Below are 18,448 nucleotides of genomic sequence, written 5' to 3'. Positions count from 1 at the left end.
GGAGTATAATGTAGCCCCTCAGTTAACTACTCTATGTCCTCAAAAGCTGCTTTGAAACCAGGGTGTGGGGGGGGGGGGAAGCATAAACCCCCTTACTCAAATTGACTGCTCAAGGTAAAAACAGAAAATCTCCTTTATTCGGTTCTTGAGAGAAAACCTGGCGGTCCCTTCACCAGTGAAGCTGGAGGAGGGAGGCCCCTTACAGAAGCAGAATGGTAATTTATGTAGACCCTGACACGAAAATCCCCCTCCCACCACTGACAATTATTCTCATTGGCAGAGAAGCAAGGTCTTACATTCTAGGCACGAAATCTAACCAATCCCTTTTGAAACCCTGTTCAAATTTTCTGCTTCCCCGGATGTTACAAAGCCCGTGAAAATACACATCATTATATGCAAATTAGGCATTGAAAATATGTGCAAATGAAGCCTTGACGACTCATGCAAATTGGGTATTGAGAACTTATGCAAATCAGGTGGACCTGTGTGAGGAGTGCAGACTACAGTGCGCATATGCAAATTAGGTATTGAGGAGTTAGTGAGTCATATCCAATCATTGATCCTAAAGCAATACATAGCTTTATATGGAAATCACCCAACTCTGGAGGAATAGAAACCTGGACCCAAGATCTCTTCCACTCTAGGGAAAAGACTCCATATTCCTGAGAAGTCTTCACTAAATCTGTTCCCATTCAAGGGTATACTTCATTCATTTCATCTCTCCCTTGCATCTGTGTAGGAATTTAGGAGACATAGTCAACATCCTGAATGTCCTTTTCTCCCTCCACCTTCCCCAGTTCTATCTGATCTTCTGCTCCCTCCCATGGAAGGTACTGGTCTTATCCTAGGGAGGAAGTTTTCTCTCTGATCCAGAAATTTAGGAGGTACATACAGCATCTTCTGAAGCTTCCTCCCCAACCACTCCCTTTTGTGCATCCCCTGCCCAAGTTGCACTCCAACTTCAGATTGCCCCACTCCAGCACCATTCAAATGAAAGTCAACTGCAAGTCATGTCATTATCTCCCTGGTGTCATGGTCCTCTTCAAGAATTAAGGACAAGCACAACCTGTGAGTAGTCCAAGCTGCCTGATTGGGGACCCAGCCAGTTGGCTAACTCACCTTGTCTTCTCCTTCTCCCACTCCCTCTCCTTTTTCCCTCTTCTTGCCAAAGAAAGGTAAAATTTTGATGGTCGAAAGCTGCCCAGTTAACTTAAGGTTTACTGGCTGAATCTTCCTTCCTTCCTTCCTTGCTTGCTTCCTTCTTTTCTTTCTTTTTTTTCTTTCTTTCCCCAAGCACTACTTAATGGCTATTTTGGGGCCTTTCTGGCTCAGAATGAATGTAAATAGTAACTATTTGTCTTTTGGCCAGTAACCCTGAGGGTCTTCCCATCCAAGTTTGACTTTTTTTTTTTAATTAAAGGGGCCATCCCTTGACTCACTTCTTAAAGAGTCCTATCACTGAACGGGTATTACCTCACTCAAAGTGAGAACCTGAAAAGACCTTAGCCTAAAAGGGTCAGGGTCTCCCATTCCTGGACCATCTCTAGTCATCCTGATGAATATATCAGTTGATCAAAGTCAACTGCCAGTCATATCATCACCTCTCTGATGTCATGGCCATCTTTGAGAACAAAATACAAATACAACAAGCCACAATCCAGCTATATGGTCCCCTGCTACTTATCCCAGGAACAAAGTTGCTTAATTTATGACTTTTTTTAAAAATTAAGGGTAAGTGAAAAAAGGATGTTGGGTTACTCATTGTCAGTGCTAAGTACAAACAGAAGAAGGGATTGTGGGGAAAACCCCAACTTTATCTTGATGATACAATGACTCATTATGTATCCAAATCATAACACATCTTTCTGCAATGATTCTTAAAGGATTTCAAAACCCAATTGTTATTCACATGTATCAACATATTCATTCTTCCATCCAGCCTTCTCCCCAATTCACAATCTGTTCATCAGAGGTACATAAAGGTACGAATAATTATATTCATTTTACAGATTCAAAACCATATCATTACTTGCTTGAATTTGTTCAAGGCCACATAGGCAATAAATGATAGTGTTACAAAACAGATTGTTGTAGGCATTGCAATACATTTCTTACTTGACAGGGAGTGCATGAAGAGGAGGAGAACTGGGGAAGGTGAAAGCTAAAAGGGGATATGATATTAAATAAAATCATCAAGAGTGTGGAGCACTCATGCCACCAACTATACAAAGATTCTCTGATCTCCCGTCAGTAACAACTTTCCCTAACATCCTTGCTTAGCATTATGTATATTTTGTGTCTCTCTAATGTACTTATCACATATTTTATATTATAGTTCACTTTCTGTGTGTCATTTTCTACTAGACTGTAAACTCCATGAGGATAGGGATAGTGTCTTATTTAAATTCTGTACCTCCTCCATGCTCCTCTTTCTCCTCCATATGAATGTATGAATGAAATTATATAAACAAGGATTTGTTCTCTGAATCCTAGAAATTATAGAAGTATAGTGGTTGGATTCTTGAGTCTTCAAACTGGTAAATTTAAGACAAATAGTCCTACATTTCCATAGCACTTTTCAGTTTTTGAAGCAATCTTTGGAAGGAAGTAAGAAGAATCAGAGGAGGACAGTAGAGTCAAAACTCCTTCATTAAAAGCCTCTAAGTGGAATATGAATTGGTCACAGGTCATAGAGGAGCCCAAAAAGGATTTTGAAAATCAAGTAAGAGAAGTAGAGGAAAAATTGGGAAGAGAAATGAGAGAAGTGCAAGAAAATCATGAAAACTGAGTCAACAGCTTGCTAAGTAATGCTGAAGAAAATAACACTTTAAAAAATAGACTAACCTAAAAGGCAAAAGAAGTCCAAAAAGCCAATGAGAAGAATGCCTTAAAAAGCAGAATTGGCCAAATGCAAAAGAAGGTTCAAAACCTCACTGAAGAAAATAATTCCTTCAAAATTAGAATGGAGCAAATGGAAGCCAATGACTTTGTAAGAAATGAAGACATTATAAAACAGAATCAAAAGAATGAAAAAAATAGAAGACAATGTGAACTATGTCATTGGAAAAAACACTGACTTGGAAAATAAATCTAAGAGAGACAATTTAAAAATTACTGAACTACCTGAAAACCATGATCAAAAAAAGAGCCTAGACATCATCTTTCAAGAAATTACCAAGGAAAACTGCCCTGATATTCTAGAACCAGAGGGTAAAATAGAAATGGAAAGAATCCACCAATTGCCTCTGGAAAGAGATCCTAAAAGGAAAACTAGGAATATTGTAGCCAAATTCCAAAGTTTCCAACTCAAGGAGAAAATATTGCAAGTAGCCAGAATGAAGCAAATCAAGTATTATAGAAACACAGTCAGGATAACAGAAGATATAGCAGCTTCCAGATTAAGGAATCAAAGGACTTAGGATATGATATTCTAGAAGTCAAAGGAGCTAGGATTAAAACCAAGAATCATCTACCCAGCAAAACTGAGCATAATCCTTCAGAGGTAAAAATGGATATTCAGTGAAATAGAGGACTTTCAAGCACTCTTGATGAAAAGACCAGGGCTGAATAGAAAACTGGACTTTCAAATACAAGAATCAAGAGAAGCATGAAAAGGTAAACAGGAAAGAGAAATCATAAGGGACTTACTAAAGTTGAACTCTTTACCTTCCTACACAGAAGATGATATTTGTAACTCATGAGACCTTCCTCAGCATTAGGGTAGTTGGAGGAGATAGATAGTAGATAGATAAGATAGATAGTACAAGATAAGTTGAATATGAAGGGATAATATCTAAAAAATAAAATTAAAGGGTGAGAGAGGAATATATTGGGAGAAGGAGAAAGGTGTTGAGGGCCAGGGTTGAGTGTGGTTGACAAGATCAGGATAGACCTTCCGGGGAAACTGTTCTTTGAGACTGTACTCATTATCATCAGGAATGGCTCTCCATGCCCCCCAGATGTTGCTGTCCCTGTGAGACAAACAAGAGAATTACAGAAAACAAGGGATATGTAAAATAGATGCCCTCTAGGGTCACAGTCTGATTAAATCAGTCTTATAAGACAGATTAAATCACTAGGGCAGGAGATAAGCAGAGTGTCAGGGGAGGCTTGCAGTTTCTGTCTATAAATACCCAGACCCTCAGATCAATAAACGGAGTTGGTCTTTCTTCTCCCGCCTCCTGTATCTTTCTTCTTCACCACATCATCGAGCCATGTAGGGACGCAGGTCGTCCACTACAGAAAGGAAAAGATAGAATGAAGTCAATTATCTCACATAAAAGAGGCAAGAAAATGGTTTCACAATGGAGGGGAAGAAGGGAGAGATGAGAAGGAATGAGTGAACATTATTCTCATCAGATCTGGCTTAAGGAGGGAATAACATACACACTCAATTAGGTCTCTTACCCTACAGGAAATTAGTGGGGAAGGGAATAAAAGGTGGAATTATAGAAGAGAGGGCAGATTGAGGGAGGGGGTAGTCAGAAGCAAACACTTTAGAAAAGGGACATGGTTAAAGGAGAAAATAGAATAAGTGGAGGGGGCAGGATAGGATGGAGGGAAGCATAGTTAGTCTTTTACAACATGACTATTTCGGAGGTGTTTTGCATAACCACATGTGTATAACCTATATTGAATTATTTGCCTTTGGGTGGGTGGGTGTAATGGTAGCTCAACAGTGGATGGGGAGAAGAGTTAAAGATTTTCCCCATCCATTAATAGGTCTCAATACATTTTGTTAATTTCCGTTGAGGCACTGGGTGAACAGGTCCTGCCCTCTACCTCTGAAAAGTGTATAAATACTCTGAGGTGAGGTTTTAATTTGGGGTTTACTCATTGGAAGTGTGTGTTTGGCCAGATGAGACTCTGGGCAGCCACTAAGGAGCCCCCCAGCTTTAAAAATCCAGATTTGGGTGCTTCTCTATCTGGTAACTATGTATGCATGGTCAGATAGTTGGATCTGTCTCTTGATCTGTGATGTATGTATTGCTTGTGGTCAGACAATTGGAAATCCTATCTGCTGGCTTTTATTTCTCTGTATTTTCTCTAAAGTTCAAGGTTCTGACTTTTCCCGCTGAACTAAGTGAATGACATATGTGCTTCATCAAAGTAGATTGTTGACCCCTCAAAAGTTGCATTCCTTTTAGAAAAGCAGATCTAAGAGCCTGTACAGCAGGGCCCTCCTGTGTATACTGGGGTCCTTGATGATATAGTGGGGAGGGAAGAAGGGAGAGAATTTGGAACTCAAAGTTTTAAAAACAAATGTTAAAAAAAACTGTTTTTACATGCAACTGAGAAATAAGATTTTCAGACAATGCAGTATAGAAATATATCTTGCCCTTCAAAAAAGTAAAGGGGAAGGGATAAGAGGGAAGATGATAAAAAGGGAGGGCAGACTGGGGAAAGGGATAATCAGAATGTATGCTACCTCTGGGTGGGGAGGGTAGAGGAAAGATGGGGAGAAAATTTGGAGCTCAAAATCTTGTGGAAATGAATGTTGAAAAATAAAAACAAATAGATAAATTTAAATTTTAAAGTGTATATCCTGGGCAATTGGAAAAATGTGGTACCATTCTCCATAAATCTGGAAAAGTCAGGAAAAGGATGTGGTTTAAGGCAGAAGATTACCAATTCCTTTTGGCATGTTGAATGTGATTTGTTGGTGGTTGTGGGATTTCTAGGCAGAGATGATTTCAAGGTAGTTGGAAACTAGTCAGTCAACAAACATTTATTAAGCACTACTATCTCTCTGGCACTTTGAGAATAGAGTTCAGGAGAAAGACAAGAGCTGGAGACAAATATTTGGATCTCACCCGCCCAGAGGTGATGATTATATAGTCATGGGAATGAATGAAAAATGAATGGAAGAGAAGGTTGAGGACAGAATGAACGAAGAAACAAATAAAGGTTGCAATTGTGGTACCAATACTATTGTCTAAATGATGTTTATTTTTGTGTTTTTATTACTCACAGGAAATACTTGTGCTGTTGGCCTCCTGTGTTGTACTGTGATTATGTATGTGTGTGTGTGTGTGTGTGTGTGTGTGTGTGTGTGTGTGTGTGTGTATGTGTATGTGTACTCTTGACAAAGGATTACCTCACCAAAAAGTAACTGAGAACACTAAAAAACTCAAAGTAAGCCCTGGAGATGTTTCTGTATTCATTTATAATACAGACCTTAAGGATGGAAATCCATAGGATTTAAGAGAGAAGATTGAAGATAGGATAGAGGAGAGAAGGGGAAGGCTGCTCATGATCAAGCTGAAAGCCACAGAATTGGACAGTTCCCGTTTGGACCACATGCACAGGGGCATGTCCTAATTATATTATAGTTAGGTATATATATTTCCTGGCCCTACCCATCCTATGTCTTAATCGTAAATTAAATTCAAGCCTGGGGACTCAGCATGGCATAGTGGAAAGAGGGCTGACATTGGAGTCAGAAAGACCTGAGTTACATGAAAATATACCCATTAAAGTCTCTTTTTTGTTTTTAGGAAATACTAGAAAATAACCTTATGAAGATATAACCTGAAGTTTTGTCTATTCAATCAAGTGAAATAGCATATCATTTTCCCTTGAATAGAAGATTTAATACCAAGGAGACAGTATCCACAGCTAACATCTTAGTTTAACTTGAATCAAAGGCCTAAACAGCTTTTAAAAGAGGATCTTATCAAGTTCAGGGAAGGATCTTCCTTCCCTAAAAATAATAGCACTAAAGTGAACTTTGTCTTGTTTGTGGTGACCAAATTATAGGGAACATTCTCTTTAATCCAATTTAATCTATTGAGTTACTCTTTGACCAGATTTAAAGGGAAATCCTTAAGGGAAATTGTTAGAAGGAGCGATTGGTTTCTGAAGATACTTTTCCTAGCGTGTGATTCTAAGGAGACTATTGTTCTGTGAAAAGCAAATCAAAAGTCCTGAACCTATACTTTGTATCTGGCCTTATCTCTGTGTGGAATTTTGTCTTTTGTTTCATAATTACTATAGAAAGAAAAAAAAATAAAAAAACATTTCCTACGTTAGAGAGATTTTCAATTAACAGGAGAAACTTTGCTCCTTTGAATACCTTCCAAGCAGGAAGGTTTGTACGTTAATGTGTTATTAATTAGCTGTCTCTGACAGACATTGGCTTATAAGGAGGGAAGGAGGACAGCTGGAAAGCAGCAGAGTATAAAGTTTTTATTCCACAGTTCAACTCCATCCCCTATCACATACTAGCTGTGTGATCATGGGCAAACCCCTTAACTCCTCCCATTACACCCATCAGCTCTTCAGAAATTACAGATAAGTTGACAATCTTTCTCAAGTGTAGAGAATCTCCATAGTATGAAGAATTCCCTATACTGAGATGAGATCACAGATCTGGACCCCCCTGCCAAAAAAAAAAATGACTTATGAACTCGTTTCTTTAGCTCTTATATTTAGAAACTGGCCGTCTCGTGGTGCATATTACAAAAGCAAGAAGAAGAGTGGGTGGAGCCAAGATGGCAGATTAAAGGAGGGACTTGCTTGAGCTCTCCCCCAAACCCCTCCAAATACCTGTAAAAAATGACTCTAAACAAATTCTAGAACTGCAGAACCTACAAAATCATGGAGTGAAATGAATCTCCAGCCTAAGATAGCCTGCAAAGTCCACATGAAGTGTCTATTCCCCGGGCTGGGAGTGAAGCGCAGCCCCCACTGTGCCAGCACAGATAGGGTTGGAGCAGGCCTCAGGGGATTGAATCATTGGCAATGGTGGCAGTTTTCAGACTTCTCAACCCACAAATACCAAAGACAGCACAGAAGGTCAGTGGGAAAGCTCTGAGACCTGGTTTGCCTGGGATCTGGCCTCAGGCCCAGGTCAGAGGAGGAGGCAATACCCACAGCAGTGGCAACAGCTGCTTCTGAAGTTCTGGGCCCACAGATGGTGGGGGATTGAACTGTTGAGACAAGATCCCTGAAATCTGGAACAGTACATCCATCCCCATCCTCACCCCCACTGGAAGCAGAGTCCTACTTTAGCAAAAAGTTAGAAAGTCAAGTATTTGACTGGGAAGATGAGTAAAACATCATTAAAGAATTCAGATTATAGAATTTTACTCTGGTGACAAGGAAGATTAGGGCATGCAATCAGAGGAGGGCAGTAGAGTCAAAGCCACATTAAAGTCAAAGCTACATTAAAAGCCACCAAGAAAAATATGAATTGATCACAGGCCATAGAGGAGCTCAAAAAGGATTTTGAAAATCAAGAGAAGTAGATGAAAAATTGGGAAGAGAAATGAGAGTGATGCAAAGGACAGTTGTTTTTAAAAGAAGCAAGCTATATTTAAACAGATCCACAGTTTCAAACACAATTCACTTTTTCTATTTTACTATGCATTTGGAAATGCTCACTCTATTTGGTGTTAAGTTCAGAATAAAATAAAAAAGTAAACAAAAACAAGAAAAAAAAAGGAAATCAGAGGGGGATTCAGGAGGTTTTATTCATGACTGTAGAGGTCAGAAATTAACTTCCTAAAAGGGTGAGAATTGGGGTTCATAGCCTAGAATCTGTAAACTTGGTGTGTTTTTTAATATGTCAACTATTTGAATATATGTTTTCCTTGTAATACTACATATTTTATTGTCTACATGCATTTAAAACTGTAATTCTGAGGAGTCCTTTGGTTTTACCCAACTACAAAGAGGTCCATGATATCCCAAAAGTTGATAACCCCTGGACTGGAGAGAAAACAATAAAACCAAGTGTCCTAAAGGCAAGCTAGAAATGGGTGTACCTGGAGTCCAAACACTGAAAAGATTTGGATTAGCTGATCTCTAAAATACGGTAAAACGCAGCTAGGTGGTACAGTTAAGAAGATCTGAGCTCAAATCTGGTCTCAGACACTTACTAGCTGTGTGACCCTGGGCAAGTCACATAACCCTCTTTGCCTCAGCTTTGTTTGCCTCTGCTGTCTCATCTACAAATTAAAAAAAAAAAGAGCTAGCGAAGGAAATGGCAAACCCTTTCAGCATCTTTGTCAAGAAAACCCCGTGGATTTTGTGATGGAGAGTTGAACTCTACTGAATGACTGAACAACAGTAAGGTCCCTAACAACTCTAAATCTCAGGATTGGATCCTCCCATGACAAAATGAGGCTAAAAACAACAGCTTAATCTGAAATTTAGATGTCAAACTAAGCAGAAGAACCAAGAACTCAAAGCTGATGGACTAGACAGTGGGGTTCTTAGATTTTTTGCATGTGTCCTGGAACCTTCTCAGAATAAGTTCATAAGATCATTGTTGTTTGGTCGTTTTTAATTGTGCCCAACTCTTCTTGACTCCATTTGGGGTTCAGATCTTTCTGACTCTAGACCCAGTGCTCTATCCACTGTGCAGGGAGGATGATGATAGCATTAGGATTATAAAAAACCCTCCCAGTTCTAAATCCTCTGAACTATCAAGGGCCCCTTTCTAGTTCTGTGAAGAACTTTTGTGAAGAGAGAGGACTGAACAAAATTAAATGGATTTTTATAATTCAAGCAGAATGATCAAGGATCGTTCAGCGATCATTCCTCATCGTACAGCTAGGTGGTAAAGTGGATAGAGTGCCAAGTCAGAAGACACCTCTTCCTGAGCTCATATCTGGCCTCAGACGCTGGAGAAGGAACCAGAAAACCACTCTAGTATTTTTTTGCCAAGAAAACCTTAAATAGGATCATAAAGAGTTGGACACACCTCAGAAAAACCCTATAAAAACAAAGGTGAGGGAAGAGCATAGAAATATTCATATCATTGAAGGTTCAGAGCTAGAGATCTTGAAGTCCAACTTCCTCATTTTACAGTTAAGGAAACTGAGGATTAGTGTGGTAAAGTGTTATTTATTCCTAACGAATCAGGATCATGGATTCAGAATTGGAAGGGCCCTTAGCAACCTTCTAATTTCACTAATGAAGAAACTGGGGCACAGAGACTTCAGATCACAAAACATTTAGTAAATGGCAGAGCTAGGATTTGAATTCAGGTCTTCAAAGCCAGCATGCTTTCCACTATACCAACTTCTTCCTTATTAATGATCTTGTTGTGTTTGTCCTTCATTCTCGAAGAGGACCATGACATCGATATGATAACATGACTTGCAGTTGACTTTGATTTGAGTGAGGGAAGGTTGTGCAAGGTCACCAGCCTCACTTTCTCCTCCTGAGCCATTTGGGTCCAGTGGCCAGATAAATTTGGCCTGAGGAAGTTTGACAGGTAGCCAGCTTCTACATGGAATTCTAATGACTACTGACTTCCAGAGAGCAGACAGTCCTTGTTCCCTGAACATTAAACAGAAATTTGACAGATTAAAAGGAATGATTTCCCTCTCCCTCAGTTTTCTGGGAACTCTATTTCCCCCTCAGACTTCCTGTTGCTCCTGCCCAGGTTGACAGTTCATGGTAACTGATCACTTCAGTAAGCTCTCCTTATCCAAGGTGATAATACAGAATCTCAGGATGGAGTTTTCAATATCACTTTATGACTTTATAAACTTCTTACACATTTGTGAACTTTTCCAGCAAATTGGCCTCCTGTGGCAGTCCCACTCCAACTCTAACCACCTCTCTGCTTACCCAATATGCCCTTTAGAACTTTTCCTTCTATGAGTTTACAATATGACATACAAAAAACAAAGCGCAAAATATGTATTCATCACCTACTGTGCACAGAGCACTTTGTGTTAGAACCTAGGAGAGATGCCCAGCTTAAATTATGCATGGTTCCTGTTCTAGGTGAATGAATGATCATTTATTAAGTTGCTTGCTATGGGTCAGGCATTGTATTAGGCACAGGAAATGCAAAGACCAAAATGAAGAAGTTTCTACTCTCATTAATCTTACTGGGGGAGAAAGGACACCAAAAGATAACTCATAAAAATATTGTATAAGTGCATTAACCATATGTAAAAGAAAGTAAGGCCTTAGGGAGAAGGTAGTTGCTGATAAGAAGGACCAAGGAAGTCTATCTGGAGGTGGTGGCAGCTGAGTTGGTCTCAGAAGGATACACAGGAATTCAATAGGAAAAGAAGGTGATTTGCAGCATACAAAACAGCATGAGCAAAGGCAAGAAGGTGAGGCAGCACAGAGCATGTCAGAGTTGGGGAAGTCTGACTGAAGCATGGAGAAGATGGAGGCAGCATGAGATAAGACTGGGAATGTGGACTGAGGCAACATTACATAGGGGCTTTGCATGCCCTATTTGACTGGGAAATATCTGTAGATTTTGTTAAAGCAGAGAAGAGACAAGACCAGATCCACACCCATAAATCCGTCATCTTCTTAGTCTCTTATACGACTTTGCCTATTGTTACCACCATACCACTAAAAGCTGATCTCTGAAATTTACCATTGATCTCTTTATAGTCATATTCAACAAACTTCTATTAACCTTATCGTCCTTAACCATTCACAAAACTGTTAGTATTTCTTCCATTTTTTTTTTTATATTTCTTTCTCCCTTTTTTGATTTGTTTTGTAGTTTGTTTGGGGGGTTTTGGGCAGGGAGGGTGGTTGAGATCACACATGGTCCTAATTTGCCCCACCTTTTCAACATCCTTGGTTTCCTTCACTGTCTTATCTTCCTAATCCTTTAATGTTCATTCACTGTTCTGTCCTTGACTCTCTCCTCTGCCTTTTCTCCCTTAGCAATCTCTGTAACATTTTTAGGGGGAGAAAACTTATGAACTAGAGAAGGAAATAGCAGTATCTTTGCCAAGAAAATCCCAGATGGGGTCCAAGAGTCAAACATGACTAAAAAGAACTCAACAACATGATCAGTTTATGATCTAATTTATTATTTGGTCCATCTTATGATCAACACTCCTCCCCATCCTTTTGCCTGTGAAATTTCATTCTTTGTGATAACATCTCTATAAAGTGGGAATTAGAAGGTTTTTGACATAAATAAGATAATGAAGTAAATGGAACACCTGTATATATTCCCTCCGTTGATTATCTCCAGTTTATCTTGTGTACGATTTGCCTGTTGTTCTCTCCAATTCAATCCCCTGAGAGGGTGTTGTCCTGAATTAGTAAAAGTAAGAAGGCCAACTTGGTTACACCAAACAGACAGGCATCTAATTTATACTACTCAGGTACGCACATTTGCATATGGTAATAGATTGAGATGGAGATTGCACAGACCTGTTAAGAGAGGACTGATTACAAGTAATCATTGTTTCCTCTGGACACCAATATGAGTCTTACTTGTTTCATTAACTCATAAATAGTTTCTATTTTGAGCCTTGTGTGCTTATAAGGGCCCTTGGTGGTCATACCCTGAGTGTTTTACAAGGGTGTATGTATCAGGTACTGAAGGTTCCAGGTCACCTAGCAATAAGACAGAGAAGTCTCCCAAAGTGTTTTGAGATCATACATACCAGGCAGGAGTTTCTGATAAAAGTTTAAATACATATGTGATATACAGTGCCATACTGCTAAAATTGAATGGCTTGGTATAATGGAAAAGTCATTGGATTTGGGGTCCTAGGTTCAAATTCTGGCTACTTAAATATTTGTGTGACCTTGGCAAATCATTGTACTTTGGTGGGCTTACCCATAAAATTAAGGCATTAGATGAAGGGGATGATCTCTAAATACCAAGTTCTAAATACTATGAACCCTATGCATATTGTGCCAACCAAATCATAATACTTTTCATCCCTGCATCCTCTGCCATTCCCTATAAGAGATAATAACTCATTTATATAGCACTTGAAGGTTTGAAAAGTATTTTTCTCATAACTCTGAAGTATAGGTAGAAATGAATGACATGTGAAGGTTAGAAGCATGTGGTAGTGAATGCTTGAATGAACTAGTCTTTTTTAAACATTTTCTTATGTTTTCTTTTACTTTTTAAAATACATGTTGTTGTTCACTTGTATCTGCCCTTTTTGTGGTTTTCTTGGGAAAGATACTGGAGTGGTTTGCCATTTCTTTCTCTAGCTCATTTGTAGATAAGGAAACTGAGGAAACAGGGTTAAGTGACTTGCCCAGGGCCATACAGCTAGTAAAATGTCTGAGGCTAGAACTGAACTCAGCAAGATGAGTCTTCCTGACTATAGGCCCAGAATTTATCCACTGTGCAATCTAGGTACCCCTTTAAAATAAATAATATTATATAAAATTCAAAGAAGAGTTGTGTTTTATAGGGGTGAAAAGACTAGCCTTAGAGTTAGGAAGCCCTGGGTTCAAATCACTCAGGTTCACAACCTTGGTATCATCTTCAATTCCTATTCCCTCACCCTGCGTATGTCATCATCTACCAAATCTCAGTTCCACTTTCATGACATCTCTTCCACCTGTCTCTTCCTCACACTCAGCCCGCACTGTAGTTCAGAGACGCACCACTTCTTGTTTAGATTATCCACAATAGCCTCCCGTTTGGTGTCTTTGAGACCTGAGACACTCTAGTTGACTGTAGTGGTTTTCCTATAGTTCAGGTCTGACCTACTCAACAAACTCCAATGGTTCCCTATTACCTCTAGGATCAAACGTAAGCTGGTCTGTGTGACATTTAAAGCTTAGTACACACTAATCAAGAATTCTCCCGCCAAACCGTTTTTAATGCTCTTTTGTCTTCATAGTTTTGCTACTTGTATCCCCTCCCCTCAAAAATGATTACCTTGTATTTATTTTTTATATATCTTGCATGCATTTATGTGTATATTGTCTCCCTCTATGGTGAATGTAAGTTCCATGAAGCCAATTTGTTTCACTTTGGTGTTTGTACCAGCAGCGCTTAGAGGAAACCCACAGCTAGAGGAACCAGCTCCTGGTGAGCTTTACAAGTGGCTCTTTCCAATTTCATGGTAGCTTTATGGTGGCTGATGATAATTTGTATCCTCAGGGCTCAAACATTATGTCTCCTCTGCTTGGTACTCTTGCCCCACCCCATGTAATGAACCTTTAAAAAAGTATCTCACTCTCATCAAGTGTCTTTTAGTGCCCTTATCTTCTTGGGCAACTGGCCACTTGGTCAAATTACCCAGGACTACGTATCTCACCCTCACCCCCACCAAATATGGAGGAGAGGGAATGAGAAAGAGCCCAACATCCTCAGTGCCCAAGGTATGAAGGGAAATTTAAAATTCTCATGGCATCAGTTCTTCAGTGTAATTATAATCTCTCTCTCTCTCTCTCTCTCTCTCTCTCTCTCTCTCTCTCTCTCTCTCTCTCTCTCTCTCTCTCTCTCTTTCTCTCATACACACACACACACACACACACACACACACAATCAGACATGTCTAAAAGGGCTCAACAACAACTAATCCTAACCCTAACCCTTGAGAGCGTGGCCTGTTTTTGTCTTTCTTTGTAGCCCCAGCATTTAGCATTTGGCAAACCATTCTAGTATCTTTGCCAAGAGAACTTCAGATGGGATCCAACACAACTGAAAGGACTGAATAACAAATACAAGATTCTCCAAAGAAAGCTTCTAGACTCAACTCCTGGATTATGCCTTCTAGAAGAGGGGGAATGTAGCTTTCCTTTAAATTGGGACATAAGAATCCCTTTAGCTAAATCTAATTTGCAACATGTGCATAAATTAGAGTTTGTGTGTGTGTGAGTGTGTGTGTGTGTGTGTGAATGTGTGTTCTAAGTCAAATCATTTTTAAATATACTAGGAGGTAACCACTTGAAGGAACTCTGCAACCAAATCTCTTGCTAAAGGAAAGAATCTTTTTGAAAGGTGGAAAATCTCCCCTTTTTATGTTCCAGATTGTTTGTTCATGACTTTTTTTTCCCCTAATAGTAATTTTCCCCAATTATATATAAAGATAGTTTTCAACATTCATTTTTGTAAAAATTTTGAGCTCTAAACTTTTCTCACTCACTGCCCTTCCCCTTCCCACCTCCCAGAGAGCAAGCAAACTGATATAGATTATCTAGGTACAATCACGTTAAATATATTTCCACATTAGAATCATGTTGTGAAAAAAGAATCAGAACAAAAAGGGAAAATCATAAGGAAGAAAAGAAAGAAAAAACCCCCAAAAGTGAAAATATCATACTTTGATCTGCATTCAGACTCCATAATTCTTTCTCTGGATGTGGTTAGCATTTTCTATCACTAGTCTTTTGGAACTGTCTTAGATCATTGTATTGCTAAGAAAAGCTAAGTCTATCAAAGTTAGTCATAGCACAGTGTTGCTATTACTGTATACAATGTTCTCCTGGTTCTGCTCATTTCACTCAGCATCAGTTCATGCAAGTTTTTCCAGGTTTTTCTGAATCCATTGCTCATCATATGCAGTATCAATACAATAGTGTTCCACTGTAATCATATACCACAGTTTGTTCAGCCATTCCCCAGCTGATGGGCATTCCCTCAATTTCCAATCTTTGTCATCACAAAAGGAACTGCTACAAATATTTTTGTATATTGGGTCCGTTACCATGGACTTCTTTTTAAGGCTAATATCTATGCACACATACATGACTATTCATATAATGTATGGTACCTATTTGAGCAATTAGAATTCTTGGCAAATGCTATTTTGCAAAGGAATAAATCACTCCCAGGAATCTTTACTTCTTTCAAAGCACCCCTCACTTGCCATCTCCAACACAGTGCTTTGCCTGATTTCCCCTATTATTAGTGCTTTCTCTACTTGAAATTAATTTGTTCAACTCTGCATATACCTGAATTAATGGTATATGAGTTATATAGTATTATTCCTTTAATTAGAATATAAACTTTTGAAGGCAGGACAGGTTTCTATTTTGGTTGGAGTGGGCCTTGGTTAGGTTAGAAAGGCCATTTTATCCACCCCAATTTTATAGACAGGAAAACTAACATTCATCTTTTATAAGCAACACCCCAAAGACCTAGCACAGAGCCTTGAACAGGGCAGGTCCTTAGTAAATATCTGTTGAACTTAATCACATTGAATCTTGTACTTCACTTCCTCTTTTAAATTTTGCATCTTGGGATTTCCTGTCACCTTCACTTGCACATATATCTCTCCCCTCTCTAGGGAGTCATCTTTTGAGAGAGAGAGAGTAGTTCAGCAAATGAACAATGAATCAACTGTATCTGAGAGTATGCGCAATCTCCCTCCACTCTCGGGTCAAGTTTGGTTGGCCATGGGGTATATTTGGGGAGAGGGAGACTTCTTCCTTTCATTTTTTTAATTGCTGAAAGTGATTCTGCATATTATTTCCCTGGTTCTGTTTACTTCACTTTGCATCAGTTCAAATGTATTCCTATGCTTATTACATCCATGTAATTTGCTCAGCCATTTCCCTCATCAATGGTCACATACGTTGTTTCCACTATGCTACTGCCATGAGTGCTACTAATATTTGGGTGTATCTGGGACTGTTTGGTCTTTGACCTCCTCGGATTGTACAATTCACTTTAAGATGTGGGGGGTTTTTAATACACTAATTTTCTTTCTGCTCACTATCCTGAACTATTGGGTGGGGCAGCTAGGTGGTGCAGTGGATAGAACACCAGTGCAGGAGTCAGGAGGACCTGAGTTCAAATCTCACCTCAGACACTTGACACTCACTAGCTGTGTGACCTTGTGGGACCTTGGGCAAGTCACTTAGCCCCAGTTGCCTCATCCTGGGTCATCTCCAGCCATCCTGATGAATATCTAGGCACTGGAGTCAGATGGCTCTGGAGGAGAAGTGAGGCTGGTGAACTGTACCGCCCTCCCTCACTCAAAACAAAGTCAAGTGCAAGTCATGTCATCATTTCTCTGATGGCATGGTCCTCTTTGGTAACAAAGGACAAACACACACACACACACACACACACACACACACACACACACACACACACACACACACACACACACACTGAACTATTGGGTAGAGAATGAGTACAGTGGACAAGAGAGGAGTTTTTGGCATTTTCTCCAAAAACAAAACAAAACTCCGAAGTGCACAGATTGGCTTGCAAATCCTTTGGTTTTCAAGTTTACCTCCTAGCCTAAAACAATAGAAGGAGTAGTTGTGACCTCAGCCAAAGGGTGTGGTTTGGGTTTGTTTGTTTTTTTCAGGTATGTAAAACTTCAGACCAGATCCATTTTAGAAGAATTAAGAATCCCAAACAAGTGTGAACAAACAGCTTTGAGGTATTTCCCTGGGGCTGAATGAAATGGAGCTGAGAGAAACTAAGCTGAACCTCAGTGCGGAGGATGGCTATTCCAACGCTGCATTTGAGGTACGTGGGACCTTTTCTTTTGGCTCTGGCTGCTGCTGCTGCTTTAACCACAACCAATATGTTTATAGGTTGAGAAATAGTCTTTCCACACACCTTTTGGGTATTTGGCCGGGTGCTTAAAGAAACAGTTATGATTAATGGGTTAGCAGAAGGGCTTGTTAAAGGCACTCTTAAAAAGTCTTTAAAGTCAGTTTCCTCTCATCCTGAATGTTCTATTGTGTTGAGAAACCCTAAAGATGTCCTTAACCCTAGCCTGCTTAGGTCTCAACTTTAACTCTGTCATTTAGTCAGTCAATCAATAAGCATTTATTATGCGCTTGCTACTATATACTAAGTGAGCTGTAGGGATACAAAGAAATAGAAAAGAACAGTTCTTGGTTTCAAGGAGCTTTCGGTCTGAGCAGGGAGACAATATGAAAATAAAATGAAGTGCAAATAGATGGTCAACAGAAAAAAGGGGGGTAGCATTCAAGAGAGTTCGGGGGGAAAATGTCTTGTAAAAGAAGGGCTTTTAGCTGGAAGTTGAAAAAAGCCAGGAGACAAAAATGAGGAGGGAAGGACCTCCTGGCAAACAGTAAATGCAGGGATTTATTTTAGAGCTGGCAAAGATTTACATATAAAGAAACTGAGATGCTTGGAAAGGGAATGACTCCCCTGTCACCTATTTGATCTGACCTAGTCTGGAAATGTTGAATGGCTAGAGAGCTAAATTTGCAATCAAGAAGACCTGGGTTCACATCCTATGTGTATTGTGTTATGGGACAGCTAGGTAGTGCAGTGGATAGAGCACCAGTGCAGGAGTCAGGAGGACTTGAGTCAAATCTCACCTCAGACACTTGACACTCACTAGCTGTGTGACCTTGGGCAAGTCCCTTAACCCCAATTGCCTCATCCTGGGTCATCTCCAGTCATCCTGATGAATATCTGGTCACTGAATTCAGATGGCTCTGGAGGAGAAGTGAGGCTGGTGACCTGCACAGCCCTCCCTCACTCAAAATAAAGTCAAGTACAAGTCATGTCATTATTTCTCTGATGGCATGGTCTTCCTTGGCAATGAAGGACGAACACACATACTGTGTTATAGCTACGTGGCCTTGGACAAATCAGTTCACCTACCTGAGTTTCAATTTTTTCATCTTACAATTGAATGGACACTTTCTGAGGGAACAGATTCTTTTGTATTTGTCTCTGTATTCCTAGACCCTTAGCACAAAACTTTGAATGTGATAATTAAAGGGAGGTAGTCTCTACCTCCCAGAGCTG

The 18,448-nt window shown here is 39.7% G+C and overlaps 1 protein-coding gene across 4 annotated transcripts in view; it reads left to right on the top strand.

Annotated features, from left to right (window-relative positions):
- SLC28A3 (solute carrier family 28 member 3) overlaps positions 1-18,448 on the top strand; it is a 142,362-nt gene that overhangs the window by 24,763 nt on the left and 99,151 nt on the right. For all 4 annotated transcript variants that reach the window (XM_072605876.1, XM_072605866.1, XM_072605855.1 and 1 more), the window contains one exon: positions 17,022-17,185. In XM_072605876.1, the coding sequence (XP_072461977.1) occupies positions 17,120-17,185 (66 nt within the window). In that variant the 5' untranslated portion in view covers positions 17,022-17,119. The remainder of the gene's footprint in view (positions 1-17,021; positions 17,186-18,448) is intronic.

The sequence above is a fragment of the Notamacropus eugenii genome, chromosome 1 (assembly GCF_028372415.1).
Source record: "Notamacropus eugenii isolate mMacEug1 chromosome 1, mMacEug1.pri_v2, whole genome shotgun sequence".
NCBI classification, from domain to species: Eukaryota; Metazoa; Chordata; class Mammalia; order Diprotodontia; family Macropodidae; genus Notamacropus; species Notamacropus eugenii.
The sequence above is the reverse complement of the archived record's forward strand: the minus strand, read 5'-3'. Positions and strand labels throughout refer to the sequence as shown.